Source organism: Aspergillus brunneoviolaceus (genome assembly GCF_003184695.1).
Source record: "Aspergillus brunneoviolaceus CBS 621.78 unplaced genomic scaffold BO95scaffold_15, whole genome shotgun sequence".
Lineage (NCBI taxonomy): Eukaryota > Fungi > Ascomycota > Eurotiomycetes > Eurotiales > Aspergillaceae > Aspergillus > Aspergillus brunneoviolaceus.
The window spans coordinates 164,817-183,963 of record NW_020290745.1 but is presented as its reverse complement, the minus strand read 5'-3'; the positions used below and the strand labels follow the sequence as shown (position 1 = coordinate 183,963).

At 21.7% G+C, this 19,147-nt stretch overlaps 1 protein-coding gene across 1 annotated transcript; it reads right to left on the bottom strand.

The window, feature by feature from the left end:
* Positions 1–14,531: 14,531 nt before the first annotated feature.
* On the bottom strand, positions 14,532–16,392 carry BO95DRAFT_408420 (NADH kinase POS5). Its single transcript, XM_025584106.1, has 4 exons — positions 16,192–16,392; positions 15,948–16,133; positions 15,774–15,888; positions 14,532–15,694 (listed from the first exon to the last, which is right to left on the bottom strand). Exons 2-4 carry the CDS (start codon positions 16,093–16,095, stop codon positions 14,623–14,625), a joined length of 1,335 nt encoding a protein of 444 aa, XP_025444893.1. The 5' UTR covers positions 16,096–16,133; positions 16,192–16,392; the 3' UTR covers positions 14,532–14,622.
* Between the last annotated feature and the right edge of the window lie 2,755 nt (positions 16,393–19,147).

The following is a 19,147-nucleotide window of genomic DNA, read 5'->3' as shown; positions in this document are numbered from 1 at the left end:
TTTAGATTAGTCTTATTCTTATTTTTATAAACATATTAATTAACTAGATAATATTTACTGTTATATTTATAGTAATAGAACAATTTTTATTTTTTTTATGTTAAAAACTTTTTAACAGAGGAGCTAACTGTTTTACCAAAAGAGTACCTAGGTAATAATCCAGTAGGGTTAGGGCTCTATATAGTCATATAATGCTTAATCCGATATATTCCTGTAGTTCGAAAAGAATCATATAAGTTCTTGAAAACTAGAGTTTATAAAAATTAATAGTCTTATTTAGGGCTATTCCCGCTCGCCCTAAATTAATTTCTATTATTTATTTAGTATTTAGATAGTAGAGTTTATTTAGAGAGGGCCGGATTCGATTTTTTAATAGCCGGATACGGGTGATTATATCAGCTAAGGGCTAACCGGGCTTATAATTAATAAAGCGGCTAACCGTTCTATTAAAAAAGTATCTTGGTACTAATCCCGTAGGGTTGGGGCTCTATATAGTCATATAATGCTCAGTCGAACACTTTTCTTTTTTAAAAAAAGAACTTATTATTCGACTGCAGAGGCCTTAATGTTTTAAAATTTTTTTTAAATAATTATTTTATTTATCTAAATCCTGCTTTTTTTAAAACTAATATATTCTAGTAGTAGGTTATAATAGATACTATTTTTTTAATTATGTAATAATTTTAATATATATTTATAAATATACTGACTGAGTTCCGGTACTAACTTTAAAAAGAAGATTAATATATATTTATAATTTTATTTAGATTTAAAATAATACTTTAAAATATTTAAATAAAAATAGAATTTTTTAAGATTTTAATTAGTTTGCTAATAAGTCTGCTTAAACTATTTTATTATATTAAACTATAGAATAGCTATATTTTAAATAAAAGACATTAGTAAATAGAATAATTTTATAATTTCTTAGCTTTTTGGCGGTTTTCCGGGGATTTCTTATCAATATATTAATACTATTTTTGCCGATAAATAAAGTCTAAATAGCTAATTCTAACTAGAATTTTTTTATTCTTAATATAATACTTCCGAGGAGCTTTTTTAAAAGTATATTATAAACTATAAATCTACTCTATTTTCTGTTATAAACTAAACTAAAAAAATAGAGATTCTTGTGAATTTAATTTTTTTATTCTCAAAATAAAGTTAAACTAGTATAGTATTATTATAATTCTACTAATAATTTATTATTTTTTTATTCTATTTGAAAAACTTAAACTTATTTTTTAATTATTTTAACTATTCTAGTTAATAAATAGTGGCTTATACTCTTTAAATATCTATTTATCTTAGATAGTTTATTTTTAAAATAAATAAAATATTTTAAGATAATTTTAAAAGATTTTAATAGATTATATACCATTTTTTTAAATAACTAAAAAAATAAAAAATTGGAAATTAAAGAAGAATTATTTAATACAGTAGACATACTGGTTAAATAAGATAAGTAAAATGAAAAAATAATTAAAAATAGCATTTTTAATTTTAGAACTAATTCTTAAGAAATCTTTTTTTAAAGGTTTTAAGATAATATATTATATGAAAAAAGAGAAATAGATAATATAATAATATAGATATTCGGATTAAAAGCTTATTAAATTAATATTAACCCAGAAGTAGATTACTATTATAGTAGATGTAAACTGCTGTAATAGAAGGTATTATATAATAATATATTTAAATATTATGTTTTATTGTTACCACTTCGGGTATACTAGTTCTGCCACTGTTTTCGGGCGGAAGTCTTAAGCCTCTATTTCTTCAGATAGTTATAAACAATCCAGCCTTATATTATAATTGTATTTATACTTATATATAAATTATAATAATCTAATAATAGTAGTATGTTCTGCCCGAACCTGTGGTTTTCCTTTTCTAGGAAAAAATAGTTTTTTTTAAAAAAGAATGTTAGATTACCGAATGAATATACAAATATATTTATACTAGGCCTTAGTAATAAAATACTGTACTAAAACAAATATTAAAATATTTATATACTAGAAAAAATTATCTCGCACTGAATAAGTAAAGAATTATCTTATAATTAATTCTTCTATATCTCTTATTAAAAATAAAAACAAATAAATAATTAAATACATAAAGTAATTAATTCTTTTATATCTTTTAATAAAAACAAAAACGAACGAATAATTAAGTATTTAAATTTATAATATCTGTATAATTAGTAAGTTATTATATTAAACTAGATTATTAAATAGCTTTATTTTTTATAACTATAGTATTATTATTTGTTTAAGAATTAGATAAGAACATTATTTAGAAAGTTACATATATTTTAAAAATAAATCCTATTTTTATATTTTAAATTACCTTACTTCATTTTTTAGATTAGTTTTTATATAAACTATTTCTATATACAGCTATTAAGAAATTTTATAAATTAATTAAATATTATAATAAATCTGATTATTTTATCTAGCTCGAACAATAAAAATTATTAAACATACAGCAACCAAAAAAACCGCTGGACTATATTTTATTAAAATTAATATTAGAAGTAATAAGTTAAATATTTTTAGTAGATTTTTTAATATATATACTCAAAGCCGACTTAGTATCTGAAATATTATTTCTTTTATTAAAATTAAATATAAAATTAAATTTTAAATATTTATATTTATTTTAATATCTAAATAAACATAAAAATATAACATTCTAGAAAATTTATATATTTTAAGTAAATTAGCTAATTTTTTTATATAGATATATAGAATATCTATATATCTACCTGCTGTTATATTTTCTTAAATATTCTAAATAAACTATTAAAAAATAACTATATTAAATAAAAAAAGTAAAAACAACTACAGTAAGTATAAATAAACTTTATATTGTATTTGTAAATATATATATAAAATAATATTAATATAAATATCTACTGCTCTAGTAAGTTTTAAGAATATCTACTTAACAATTAAAAGCTAAATAATATATATCTATTTACTAATATATTGATTTTTTTATTCTAATATCTATTCGAAACTACTCTACTATTTTATATAAAAATCTTTTATTTTTTAAAGGTTAGATTATTTTGTACTGTTTATACTACTGGACTAAGTCTATTTTAAACTTTTTTAAATTAAATATTTAATCTAAATATATAAATATTTAAATATATGTCTTTAGTATATTAAAAAATAATCTTGAAGAATAAATAGTTTTAATATAACTACTATTTTATTAATAATCATAAAACCGTCTAATATTATAGGCTTAGGTTTAAAGAATAAATACTAGAATATTTTCAAAAATAAAATAAAAATATACTAGATAATATTATACAAGGACTTTATAATATATATACAGATATAAATATATATTGTTAATAATATAAAAATCTAAATAAATAAAATAAATACATAAATTTATGATTTTATTTGAATATATTTATATATATTAGCCGAGTACGGCTTTACTGATAAAAAATATATAAAAATAATAAATTTTTTAAAAGTAATAAATCTTTTAGTTATAATCTTAGAACTAACAAGCCTAAGTACTATTAGTACTATTCTAATTATTATTATTAAATTATTTCTACTAATATATCGAACAGTCTTTTTATAAATATATTCTATATAACTTAGAGTTGTATAATATAAGTATAAAACTAAAAGAAATTAGTTTTTTTATTTAAATATAAAAACCAACTTTTATATGAAATAATATAATAAAGTTATATAATATAAAAATATTTATATATTTATAAACCGCGCTCAGAATATTATTTATTATTAAAAAGAAAGAGTTATATATTATAATTTAAAAATATATTATAAAAACTTAATATTAAACTAAGATATCTTTTGTATTTTTAAAATTAAGAATTTTTATATAAGTAAACTTATATATATATCTTTTTTTAGTTTTTTAAAAATATTTTTTTCTAATTCTAGTTAAATACAGAATTGTTTTGCTAATTAATATTATATATATTATAAAAAATATTTAAGCAGACTGTTCTATTGAAATTTTTATTTAAAATATTATAATAAACTATAAGACAGTATATATAACTAATATTTATAATTAATTAAATATAATATCTAGCCAAATATTAATAGTTCAAATATTAGTATAGTTAATATACTAGAAGAATAATAAATAAAGATTTTATTAAAAAGAATTAAAAGAATAAAGTTTCTAAGTTATAAATTTATAAAATTAGTAAAAAAGATTAAATAATTATTGATAAAATTTTTAATATACTATACAAATAAAATAAAACAATTTTTATTTATAGATATATACCCCCAGTATATTTAATATTTATTATATAATATTAGATTTTTAATTTTAATAATCCGAACGAATTCTAATATCTAAAAACTATATAGTAATTAATTTTAAAAAAATAAACTGAAAGTCTAAACTAAATTTTTATTCGGTATTTTTCTAAGAAGAAATATTATAATTATTAATAAAATATATATATATTATTATTATAAATATATATAAACTTTCTTACTAATAATATATTTATTGCGGATATTATAAGTATATAATAATTATTATTAACAACAGTTAAAAATAATTTTATATTATAATTATAAATTATATTAACTCTGTTTTATATATATAATAATAAATAAATCTTATATTTAAAAAATTTTATATATTTTATATATTTTATTATTCTTATATAGATAATATAATTATTGTATCAAAGTTTTCTAACAAATATTTTATATATCTAAATTTAGTATTCGGATATTTGAAATAAAAAATATTAAATTTAAATTAATAAAGATTTTTATAAGCCTTTTTTAGTCTAATTATTTAGATAAAAAATAAACAATTTTAGTTTACATATTTCTGCAGATAAATTAGCAGCTATTTAAATAATTAAATTTTGAATATTCTTATAGTATTTAAGTATTATTTAGACTCAACTAATTACTTATGATATTATATTATATATTGTATTTAATATATAATTCTACTTTAAAAATATAAAACCAAACTATTAAAAAACTTTTTTAGTAACAAGAATAAAATTAGAAAATATTCTTTTTAGACTATATTATTTATTTTAAATAATTATAAAACTAAATTCTTTACTAATGTATAAAATAAGTTTAGATATAATATATTTTTAGTATACGTCTAATATAATAAATGATTATATATTAATCTTAATATTTTTTGTATAAAATATAAAGTTATAATATATTATATCATTAACTTATATAAACATATTAGTTGTTTACTACTTCAAATATTTATATATCTGATTTCTTTTTCTGGTTATATATAAATTGTTATTAAAAAAATTATTAGTCAATATAATTAGAAACCTTATACTTTATGCAGATACTCCGCAAGTTTTATTATATAATTTAAGTAATAAATAAATTAATTATTATATATACTAATTATATTTTAATAATTATAATTACTAAGTAAATAAGCTTTAATATAATTATTCTTAAATATCTAAATTTTTAAATAGTTAAAACGTTTAGATATGTTTAATAATTCTTAATATCAACTTTTATAAATTAGATAAAATAAATATTATAGTAAATAAATTATTTTAGTTAATAAATAAAAATATATTATATACCTTTCAGTCTAATTTCAATAGATATTAGAAATAGATCTTACTAATATATATATTACTATATATATTAGTTTAATAATATAATTATTAAATCAATTTAAAATTGATATTAAGACTGAATACTAAAAGAATATTTATATAAATAGAATATTCTTTATAATTAAATAAATAAACAGTATATTATTATTTATGAAGAGAAATAGTCCATTATATATACTAAAGTATATAATTATTAATAATAATAAAATTAATCAAAGACTTTAGCTTTTTATTTTCTATTTGCTTACTTATAAGATATATAAAATAATTTAAAATAATTATAACTATTAAGATTTCGATAAATATATAAATATTTTAAAAGCTTTTTTTATATATAAGAAATAAAAAATTATTTTGAATATATAAAATATCATTTTTAATATACTACTAATAAAGTTTATTATTATTATTTATATAATAATCTTCAGCTGATTATATTATTATTTATATTATTTGATATTATAATATTTAATTTTATTAATATTTTTTTTGCTAAGAAATATAACTAATATCTGATTATAATAAATAAATTTAATAAAGAAATTAGAATAATTTCTAATTTATTTAAAATAAAAAATTATAAAATAAGACAAAATATTTATATAATATTTATAAGTAAATAATTAGAACTTGTTAATAGTTTTTATTTTTAATAAAAACTTTTGTTTTACAGCCGAAATATAAAAAATATATTTAAAATATTAAAAATTAACTAATATTATAATATAATATTTTATTTATAGATAAATATTTAATTCGAATAAATAAATTAATAACCAAAATTATATTTAGATATATATATATATATAAAATCTTAATAAAATTATTTAGATAGATTATTTATTATTTATTATATTAATAATTAATAGCTCGCCAAGCGCGACTACTAATAAGATATTATATAAATTAATATATAAAATTAAGATATATTTTTTCAGTCAACTATTTATTTAATTTTTTATAAATAAAATTATTATATCTGCTTAGATGTTGAAAAAGTATATAAATATATAATAATATTAATAAAGTCATACTATAACTAAAAATATTACATTTATTAAATTTAAAAAAATTTATATATTTTTAAACTTATAAGAATTATATCGTACTAATATTATATATATATATAATAAAAAATAAATTTAATTATTAATACATCGAACTACTTTATATTTTAAAATATATAAAAAAATAAGTATATAAGCTTAAACTTCTAGCGATTTAAAAAGTTCATCTAATTATTTTACTTATATAATTAACATTTATATTAAGTAATAAAAAATTTTAATAATATTAATTATTACAGCTATTCTTTATTAAGAATAAATAATAAAATAAAGCTAATAATTATTATAAAAGAAAATATAACTTAAGAAATACAAGCGTGGACTGTTTTTATTAGAATAATATAAGAATAAAAAAATATTTTATATTTTTAAAAAATATAGTTTAGTATATGATAAATAGATATTAGGCAACCAGCTTAATACTAATAAACTACTAAAAAAATTTAAATATTAAAAATAATATTTTTTTTTATTTTATTAGTCTTATTATTTTTTATTTTTCTATTACTTATTTTTTCTAAACTTTTTTTTAAAAAACAAATATTTATTTTTTTTCTTTTTTATAATCTTACTTAAATAACTTTATATTTTACATTATTTTTATATTCTTAAAATTTTTATATACTTTTTTATTATTTATTTATTTTATTTACATCTTATTTTATTCTCTGACCGAATATCCGAATATTTTATTTTACTATATTTATATGTTATATTTTTAGATTAATTTTATATCTATTTTTATTTTTCTATTTATTTGTTTATCTGTTTATTTATTTATTTATTTATTAGAATATTATCTAGTATTATAAACACAAAAGTAGAAGATCTTTTTGAATAGATATTAAACTATTATTCAAAATATTAAGCTTTTTTTATGGAAAAAAAATATAATTTTTGAGTTTAAAAATATAATAATCTACTATTTTTATAGTGATTATTAATTAAAAAATAAGTTACTATTTCTACAGCTAAAATAGATTTATAATTTTAAGGTTTTATTTTTTAGAACTTAAATAATAATATCTGACTCTTATATAATATTTAATTTTATAATATTTAAACATATATTTTTATTAAAAAGTTTTTGTCTGCTTAATAAACAGCCAGATATTTAAATAATTTCAATATAAAAAATAGAATTTATATTAATAAAATTCTTTTTAGATATTTAATTATTTTTTTTATATATAATTTATTTCTTTATCTAGTATAAAAGCTGGTATATACTATATAAAAAAACTTATATATATAAACTAGTTATAATATCTAGCAATATAAAAAAAAACATAAAATATAATAATAATATTATTATATTAGATTAAGCTGTTATGAAATATTTCTTTATTAATTATTATATTATTAATTTAAATTATTATAAATAATATATAATCATTAATTAATCCGGTTAGCTGTAGTTATTAATTAATTATTTATAAATCAATAAGATTTATATTTTATAAATATTTCTAATTCTAATATATAAATCGAACAGCCGAACATTAAAAAATAATCTAAAAATTCTTAATATTTATTATTTATATAATAAATATATATCTGACTCGTCCGAGCTTAATAAATCAAATAATATTAATATTATTCTGACTAGTATTTTAATATATTTATAAATGATAGTATAAATAGTATAGACAACAGTATTAATAATTTAAATTATATTTTAATCTGATATTGTTTTTTAAAATATAAATGTAAATATAAGAAATAATATTTTTTCACCTTTAGATATTAGAGCAAATAATATAATTATGTAACATTTTAAAAATATTTTAAATATAGTATTATATAATATTTGCTATATATAGCCTGTTTTAAGATATTTGAATATTTAATAATTTATTAGTTATAAGCATCTTTATATTATATTAATAATTTTATAAAAAGTATTAATAATATATAAGCAGAATTAAATAAAGCTTAGACTATACTAGTTAGACTTAATAAAAATATTAGTAATAAAATTAATATAGATTAAGCCGAAATCACGAGGGCTTATTAAGATATTTAATATTTACTAGATTAGCAATAGGTATTTATTTGTTTATTTGTCTTTAATACTTTTTATTTACTTATATCTCTATTTATCTGTTCGCCCTGATTCAGACAGTTTGCTTTTTTTTACTTTATAGTCTATTAATATTCTTAAGATTGATTACCGTGTTTTCTTTTTCTCCTTAATTATATATATATCGAGAACAAATATATCTTAGAAGAAGAATACTATTACTTCTTTGGGTATACTAGTTCTGCTACTATCTTCAGACGGAAGTCTTAAGCCTCTGTTTCTTTAAATAATTACAAATAATTAAGCCTCATATTACAATCCTATTCATACTTACATACAGATTATAACAATCTAATATTTATAAAAATATTGTTAAAATATTTTTAATATGTTCTTTACTATAAATAATAATACTTTTAAACAGATAAACTATATTATTATTAATATTAATCTGTAAAAAACCTAAAAACAGATATTCGTGCGTTTATATAAATTATTATCTTTAAAATTAATAGATATATTATTTTTTAATTATTTATATGATTTTTAAATTTAGTATTCTTAACTGTTTTAATAGTATATATAAGAACTTTAATAGTATATATATAATACTAATATATAAAAGTCTATTTTTGGTATTTTTAGTTTGTTAAAATATACAAAAATAATAATTCTAAAAAGACTATTTATAAGATCTTAATATTTTAAAAAGTAATATATTGGAAAACAGTATATATATTATAAACTCAATAATATAATTTTTATACTATAAATAATTATATAATTATTATTATTAAAAATATTAATATAAATATATCTATTTAAAATAACAGACTTACTAATATTATTAACACCTTTGATAAAAAAATTAATATTACCTAAATAAATATATAATAATATACTAGTACTATTCTTTGGTTCAAAAATATAGTTAGTATCTATAAAAATTAATATATATATTTCTTCACTAAAATATATACTTTTAAATTTAATACAATAATAATAAATCAAACAGTATATACCGGAATATTAATGTAATCAGATTTTATTATTATTTAAGTAAAAAATATAAAATTCTTATAATTATAAATAAAAATAGTATAACTCTTATAATTGATAATCATATTCTTTTAATTTATTACATTAGTTTTAATGAACAGATTCGGATATAAGTTCTTAACTAAATATACTTTAATAATAATAATATAAATAAATAAAAAAATAATAGCTAGAATATAATTAGGTAAAGAAGTATTATTCTTAACTTTATATAAAAAATAGATTTTTAAAATAATGAACTCTTTAACTTAGTATATAAAACTAATATTAATAACTTTTAAAAATATTTTAATAAATTTAATTATAATATTAAAAATAAATCTGCTAAGCTTAATATTAATTATAGTTAATAAGCAGTCTGTATTAAAATAGATTAAAATATATAAATAAAAATTATTTAAGCTAGTAAATATAGTTGCGGATTACTATAGATATAGAAATATTCTAAATATTGAATATTTCTTTTCAAAACAGTCGGACTTAATAACAGAAGTTATATTAATTATATAAAAAAATGATAAATATAATATCTATTATATTATAGAAAAAAATACTTATATAATTTATTATTTAATAGAAAAGTCTGACTATAATTATTATCAAAAACTAAAAAATATTAGTTAAAATAAAAAATATAAAATAATAAAACTATAAAGTATTTATATATTTATTTACATACTCGAAAAATACTATTTTTAAAAACAATAATTCTTTTTAAAAATAATAAAATAGAATATCTGTTGATAAAGTATAATATTTAATTTATAGAAATAGTTTTAAAAACAGTTTATTATAAAATTATAAAATAGTTTCTTCATAAACCTAACTAATGAATATCTCTTTAAATATTTTATAAATTATTCTACGAAAGCAGATTGGATATTTTAAGTATTTAAATTATATATTTAGTATATAATATTCAAAGTAAAAGTTTCTTTAACTAAAATAAATATAAATCTATAAATTTAATAAAAAAGATTATCTAACTAGTTCTAAAGTATATATATATATAAAATAATTTATAAATATCTGATTAATTAGAAATATATATTAATATACTTATAGGTAGATTTTTAAAAGTTATTTTAGTTTTAATTATTATGTTTAATCTGAAGATATACTAGTTAGATATAGTTATTATCTTTCTAAATAATTATATTAAAAAAATCTATATAAGACTACTATTCGGATTGAAAAACAAATACATTATATGAGGTGTTTGTAAAATATCTAAACAATTTAAATTCTAAATATTTCAAAATAATAGATTTGCTGATCTTTTATTTAAATAAATAAATAATCTGATTAATAAATATAGTTTTAATTCTAAATAAATAGTTTTTTATATAGTTAGTAACACTAGTTTTAGTAATAATTTAGATCATACTAGTTTAATAAAATATATTATTTTGTATTTAATAGATTGATAATTAATTAAATAAAAATATTATTATATATTCATTTCGTTTAATTATTAAAATTAAATTATGAGTCCTAACTATCTCAGCTAAATAAATTGTTTAATAAAAAAAATTCTTTATATAAATAAAATTTGATTTTAAATATTAGTTTTGATATTATATAATAATATCTAAATAGTTTAAATACTAACCAGTTGTATTCTTTTTAAACTAGTCTAAAATATATTAATATAGCTAATTACTAGCTTAAATAAAAAGCTTTAAATAAGATTATTAATGTTTACTAAATTTTAACTAATAAAAAAAATAGATAGTTTAATTAAATAATTTAATAATTAAAAATACTAGCAGTTTATCTACTAATTTAATATAATAAGAATTCAATTATTTAATTATATACTTCTTTTTTATTTTAATATTTTATTTATTTTTTATTTACGAGTCTGTTTACTCTAGTCTTAATAGAAACTATTCAATTCTTTTAAAACTATAGAAGTATATTAGACTAGAAAATTATTAAAATATAAAAGTTTTAAGTCTTAGTTTTTTTAATTTAGTTATTTAAATAAAAGTTTTTATTCTTATCTATTTTATTTATCTCTATCTCTATATTTTTATTTTTATATCTATCAAATATTTCTAGATTTCTATTTAGAAAATTAGTAAACAAAGAATTTAGCTTAAATAGTCTAATATCTTTTATTATTTTTTTAAATAAGTTTAATTAGTTTTAAGAGTTAGATAATTTTATATTAAATTCGCCATTCTGTTTATTTTCTTATTTATCTAATCTTTGATTTTTTCGATTTTATAATCTTTTATTTTAATGTTATTTTCACCTTACTTTTATATATAATTTCTATGGAAAAGTAAAGGTTAACTAAACCTTATCTGAAAGAACCGAAACTCCAACAAATTTTTTATAATACTTAACTATATTTCTAAAATAATTTAAAAAATAGAAATATTCTTATAGTATACATCTGAACTAATTTTTTTTACTTTATTATCTACTATATAAAAATAAAAAACCGATAATTTCGGGTTTTAATTCCATAAATTAAATAATATAATAGATAATATTCGGATATTCAATTTAAGAATATTAGTAAACAATTTTAGCTATATTACCAGACGGAAGACTACTATTACTAAAAGAAATATTATACTAAGAATTATTTTAAATATTATTTTTAGAGATAGAAAGACAATTAAAAACTTATTTAAAAATAATATTGATATTAATAAGATAAGTAGATTAGAACTGCTTGCTTATTAATATTTATTAAAATTTAAATTTTTTTTTTTTTATTATTTATTTATTTAAGTATTAGTATTAATATTTTAAAGAACTATTATATACTATTAAAATTTTTTTAGTTTTGGGGGGAAGGGGCGAAGGCGTCAGGGGTGTATGGTGTGGGCTTCACGCGAACAGCGCAGGGGGTAAGAAGTAGTCCGACCAAGCCAAATGGGGGCTGCGATGCGATTCCCTGCAGGGTTTGTCAGGAAGCTCGCATAACACCAACGGATTCCACAATCGCAAATGCAGGGGCAATGAGAGGTGGCGGAGGAGACGAGGAAAGAAGGTGAAAACGCATGCGCATAGCATCAATAACTACCCGCGGGTACGGCTAGCACATCGTGGGGTAGGTATGTCGGAGAAGTAGTTGAAAGATGTGAAAAGGGGGGCAAGGAGATTAGTGAAGACGAAGACCGATACATACGGGGAATCAAAGGAGAAATGGAAGGAGATGGCCAACTCTCTTTAAAGGAGGGGAGTTATGCTGGATTACCTGTTCTCTTAAAGAAGTCCTTGAGAAAACCTCACCGAGCGTGAAGGGCACGTCTCGAGGTCGCTGCCCCGAAGTCCAAGCGGGGTGAGCACCGGCGATGGACAAGATGCAGGCAAGACACGGCTGTATGGCAATGGATGGAGGGATGGAGAGGGAAAAGCGAAGGAAGAGAGAAGAAAAGAAAGACACGTCAAATGACACAGGCTAAGGTTAAGAAGTGACCAGGTATAAAGAAGAGAAGAAGAGGAGGAGGAGTGGGAGGAGGAGGAAGGGAAGGAGGGAAGAGAAGAACGAAGAACAAGGAGAGAGGGTGCGACAGAGGGGAGGAAAGGGGAGACAAGCGGAGAGAGAGCAACAAGTACGTACAGTACTTACTGTCTGTACAGTAGGTAGAGTGTACTTACTGTACGTAGAATAATAATGAATTGAGTTCACCAAGGGAGAAGAGGAAAGAATTGATTAGTCGTCGTTTCACTATTGACTTCTTACTTGTTACTACTTATTATTGTGGGGAGAGAGAGAGCTTCTTCTTCTTCTTCTTCTTCTTCTCCTTCCTCTTCCTCCTCCTCCTCTCAACCACTGTTTCAGTCTATCATTAGACAGCAAGTATCGTTATATTAACCTACTTTAGTATGATCTAGACTCCTCAGGCTCTCACTCATTGCTTCTGTTTTTGGCTAGCTTTGCTTTGTCGATGCAGTCTCCCTGCTTGTCAGCAATTGTACTGTACCTCTATTGTGTGTACATGTACATATATACTATACAAGAGAAGATAGGTTCTTATCCAGAGGCAAGGCTTGCTTGCATGCAGGACAATGTTGACTCAATAACCTTGATTGTTGGTGGTTTCACCTCAAACCTAATTCGAACCGATGTGCTCATATATAGTAACTAACTTATGTGCCCAGTACCAGAATAACAACAAATAAAACACCGAACCCGTCTCGGGAGCTAGGGATCTAGATATTATTCCACACGCGACACAAGTGGCAAAGTGGATGGGTCTTCGCATTTGGATGTTAGTGTGTGTATGGGTATATATGTATATAGACATGGAAAGTAGGAATAGGTGACTGCAAACGACTTATAATATTTAAGAGAGCTCGCATCAATAACCAGACCCTGATCGGACCCTGATCAGACCCTGCCTGATCTTTTACTCGTATACAGTACATAGTATCTGGCTAGAGAGAAAGGATCTGCGAAGATTAGGTCCAGAACAAGAAAAAAGGTGATCGATTCAATAACAATCTATTTTCCAGTCCAGTCAGTCATCACTTATCTAGAGGTTGTATGTACAGTACATGATAAACAAGAATAGGGATAAGGAGAATCAACCTGTTCCTTTCTTAGTCTCCTGCAATGTGATGTGTCGGCCCACAGAAACCTCGCCCTGCTTCCCACGGCTTCCCCCCTCGGTCAAACCCAAGGAAATGCTCATTTATATGAATTTGTACCTACATTTAACCAATTACGGTTCTCGGCCCACGCTCTTTGACTACGTGTGATAAGACTTCGCGTCGGCAATGCAATTCCCGGAATATATGGTTGTATTATGTCCATATATCTCTTCAGATTGTGTTCATCGGATCAGAATGATCGAGCAAAGTCATTAGCGATCCTCACCGAATGGATGATTGAACTTCAGCAATCCGTTGAGACCACCCACCCAGCCATCATGCGCCTCCCCACCGGTGATCCTCCGCATTACACATGGCACTCCCCCCTGCCATTCATTCTTGCCGTGCCGCATCTCCTCATTCCACACCCGCGCTTCCATCCCCGCCGTCATCCCTTGACCCATGTTCACCCCATCAATGCTCACCTCTAATTCGCGGCCGCGGTTCTTCTCGCTCAGACGGAGCGTGATCGGTGTACTCGACGGCAGCACCAATGGCCGGAAGCTCAAGCTTCGGGCGCAGATCGGGGTCAGGAGTACAGCAGGGACAAGAGGGTGCACGATACTACCACCACTACTCAAGCTGTACGCTGTGCTTCCGGTTGGCGTCGAGATGATGATCCCGTCGGCTACAGCTTCCGTCAAGAAGCGTCCACCAACGTAGATATCTACCACTGCCAGATGCGGCTCCTTACCACGATGCAGCAGGACTTCGTTCATGACATACAGTCCCCGACGATCCCAGATGCCTGGCACAGAATTCGCTGATGCTTCTTGTCGAACTGGCTGTCCATCCGCTGTGAAAAGCCCTACCTTCAGTCGGTTGCGCATCAGAATCCGAGCTCCGCGCGTCAGACCCATCGACTTGCCCCGTACCGATGACCAGCCCGTTGGGCCCACGTCTAGGTCTAGTGGCTCATCATGCGTCGTCGGCCGCACGTCGCCTAGCACGGTTGCACGATCTCCTGCCCCCGCCCCAGACATGTAAACCTCCCGAAACGCGCGCTTATACTCGGGAAACTTCCATTCACTGAGAAACCCAAGCGTGCCCATGCTGAAGGATAACATTGGGGGTACATTGTAGCACGTCGCGAAAAGCGATGAAGCATGTAAGATAGTTCCATCTCCTCCCAGGGTAACGGTGAGATCTACTTTACTGTGTAGTGCCGGTCGAAGGCGATCCAGAGACGTCGTGTAAGCCGGGGCGTGCAGCGATGCATGAACCTCTTCGGCAACTTTGGGTTCAAGGATGATCGATATTGAAGGATACGTAGATGTCGCATGACTAGAATGCTCGCGGAGGTTAGTGTGGATCAGCTTCCCTCTCAATTGCACGACAAAAAACCGAAGGACGGATATCGTACTTGGCAAATTCAACAAGGGATTCTGTTACTGCTGGGACACAATTTTTTTTCACAACAAGGATGTTGCGTGGCGGCGTCGGCCATTGCAGGGATAGGAGATCGCCTACTTGCGATTCTAATTGAGTATCCCGAGTCAGTGATAATGCACGCACACCGTACTATATTGACGCACACCTTGATATCCTGGTATTACTCGCTGTGGTAGTGTGTCAAGCTCTTTGATCTCGTGTCGCTGCGAAGATAAGCAGAAGCTTCGCATCCAGGAGAGCTGGCCAGGGAATCTGGTCCGGAGGGACGGGACTCGGAAAATCGTGGAATGCATAATAGAGGGAAGTATGCCTTGAAAATACCAAGAGCATCCTGGGAAGCGGTGCTTCAATTAGCATCATAGTGAGTTGGAAGAGAAAGGCATAATCACTCTAGATAAATAGATTCATTGCTCCGAGGCAGCATCTGCAGAAACCATGTACTAGACAATTGCCAAAGGACCAGGATTTCATAGATGATACATTCTCCGTTGTAGGTCGGCTATATCTTCCCTGGAATATTCGGATTGGAAGGGATACCAAACACACGAATGGGTGCAGGAGACAATGAGAAAAGGAGTCATAGATTCAGGTTGGGAGGGGGGAAGGAAAAAAGAAAGTATTGAGTTGCAGTGTCCCCAGACTCGGCGTTCGGTAGACCGCCCGCGGTCGGAGAGTCTGACGTATTAACAATGTGTCAATAGTTTAAATAACATAATCGGTAAGCGGGCGGAATGCGCAAGCAAGTAGAATACTTAACTTGTGATTTCCGTATTTTACCAAAATATAAGACTTTTAATCAACGAAATTAATCATCAAAATAGCTATATTGTCAAAAAAATATAAAGAACAAGAAGACAAGATCCTCTTAGCTATTAAGACTTTAAAAAATAATTAAATTTTATTATTACAAGAAGTAATATATATTTTTAATATTCTATAAACCACTCTCTGAAACCGTGTTAAAAAAGTTAAATTATAAAGTAATATATATACCAATTTATATAAATTAATATTCTTAAAGAAGAAGATATTAGAACAGTAGATTATCTTTTTAAATATATAAAGATTTTTTTTCAGGTTTTTCTATATTTATAAAATAATATTTATATTAATCTAGAAATAAAATATCTTATCAAAGGCTTCAGATAAAGTCTTAATAAAATAAAAATAGATATATAATTTTATTAAATATTATAACTTTTTAAAAATATGTTTTTTTTATTAATATAATTATAAAAAAGTTCTATTATTAGGAACTACTTGACGTAGTAGACATGCTGGTTAGGCAAAACAAGTAAGATAGTTAAAAGCAGTTTTTTATTAATTTTAAAACTAATTCTTAAGAAATCTTCTTTTTTAAAAAATCTTAGATTAATATATTATACAAAAAAAAGTAAATAATATAATAATATAAATATTTGGATTAGAATTCTAATAAATCTATATTAATTCCGAAGCAGCTGCTATAATAATAGATATAAATTATTATAATAATAAATATTATATAATAATTATATTTCTCTGCTAAGCCGGATTATTTAGTATAATAATATAACTGTAAATAGTTTTATTATTTATTTTAATTAAATATTTCTATTAATAGTATTCTTTAAATAGTAGAATTTAGTACTATAATAATAAAAAAATTATTTAATAAACTATATATTTTATAGATAAAAAATTCTAAAATAATAAATAAAATATATATTTTATTAATAACCTGATTAAAATCCGATATAAAGTATATATATAAAGAAAAAAATTAATATATTTTTATTTATTTTTATATTTTAATTTTTTACCAAATTTTCTTTTCTATATTTTTTTTTCTTATTAATTTTATTTTTATTTTTATTATTTATTTTTATTATTTATTTTATATTTTATCTGTTAATCTATTTTCTTAAAATTCTTATTTTTATTATTTTTTAATATAATATTAATAATTATTTATTATTATTTAGCCGATATATCTATTATATCTAAAATCTTTTTTTATTTATATTACTTAAGAACTAGTATTAAGAATTTTAATATTATTAATATAAAAAGTTTTATATCTAACTATATCTTTAATACTATAGTATTTATAATATATAAATAATATTTTAATAAAAACTAGATTTATTATTAAATATATTTTAACAGTTTTTTAATAGATTTTTTAGACTAATAAAAACTAGACTTTAATTAATATACTAAAAAATACTTTTAAATTTTTATAGATTTTAAACTAAAGTTAGAAGTTTTTTATTAACTATATTATTTTTAATTAATATCTAGATTAAAATCTAATATTCTGTATTTAAATTAATTATTTAATTTTAATTTTAATTATTAGTTCTAAAGCAGTCGAGCTGGTTTATTATTATAAATATAAATTAATTAATATTAGTAAGTCTAAAATTATTATATATATTTTTATTAATTTTTTATAAATTTATAAGCTAATTTATTAGTTTAATCTAATTTTTTATTACTTTTTTATTATAGACTATTATTTTATTAGAAATAATCCAACTATACTTTATTTAATATCTAAAAATAATAGGTTTTTTTTATAAACTAAAACTAAATAAATATTCTTTAAAAAGATTTACTATAAGATATATATTATATAGAATAATAAGACCTTTTTTTAGAATTTCTATATTTAAAAAATAAAATAGTTCTGGTTTTTTATTATTTATTTTTTATAAAAATAGTACTAATTAGCCGGATTAATCTAATAGTTTTTTAATAAAATTTCAGCTTATTTATAAAGATTTTTTATTTTAATTATATATTTTAGTATTAATTTTTAAATATATTTAATATAGTAATTTGATATAGATTTAGTTATTTTTTTTATATTTAAAAATAAGATATTTTCTATTATTTTAATTTTTTTTTTATTTTTTATAGCTTTAAATAGCTTACTAAATATTATTTATAAATTTTTCTAGGATTTATTTATTATATTTATTTAGCTAGTCTATTTATTTAACTAGAAAATACTGTTTATTATTAAAAGTCTGTTTATTTTTAATGTTCTCAATCTTAAACTTCTTTTTCTTCTTTAAATCTGTTATACAATACCTACTGCTATAGCAGCCTATATCTACTACTATAGCAGCCGCTTCGGGATCAATACAGATTTATTAGAATTTTAATCCGGATACTTATATTATTATATTATTTATTTCTTTTTTTTATATAATATATTATTCTGAGATTTTTTAGAAAAAAAGATTTTTTAAAAATTAATTTTAAAATTAATAAAAAATTATTTTTAATTATTTTATTTATTTTATCTAACCAGTATATTTACTGTATTAAATAATTTTTAATAATTTCTAATTTTTT

Bases quoted from the DNA above. Each gene is read 5' to 3' on its own strand.
- BO95DRAFT_408420 (XM_025584106.1), bottom strand. From the start codon at position 16,095: ATGCATTCCACGATTTTCCGAGTCCCGTCCCTCCGGACCAGATTCCCT. The intron at 15,889-15,947 runs GTGTGCGTCAAT...ATACTCAATTAG, and splicing joins AGTAATACCAGGATATCAAG to AATCGCAAGTAGGCGATCTC. The intron at 15,695-15,773 runs GTACGATATCCG...CGAGCATTCTAG, and splicing joins TCCCTTGTTGAATTTGCCAA to TCATGCGACATCTACGTATC.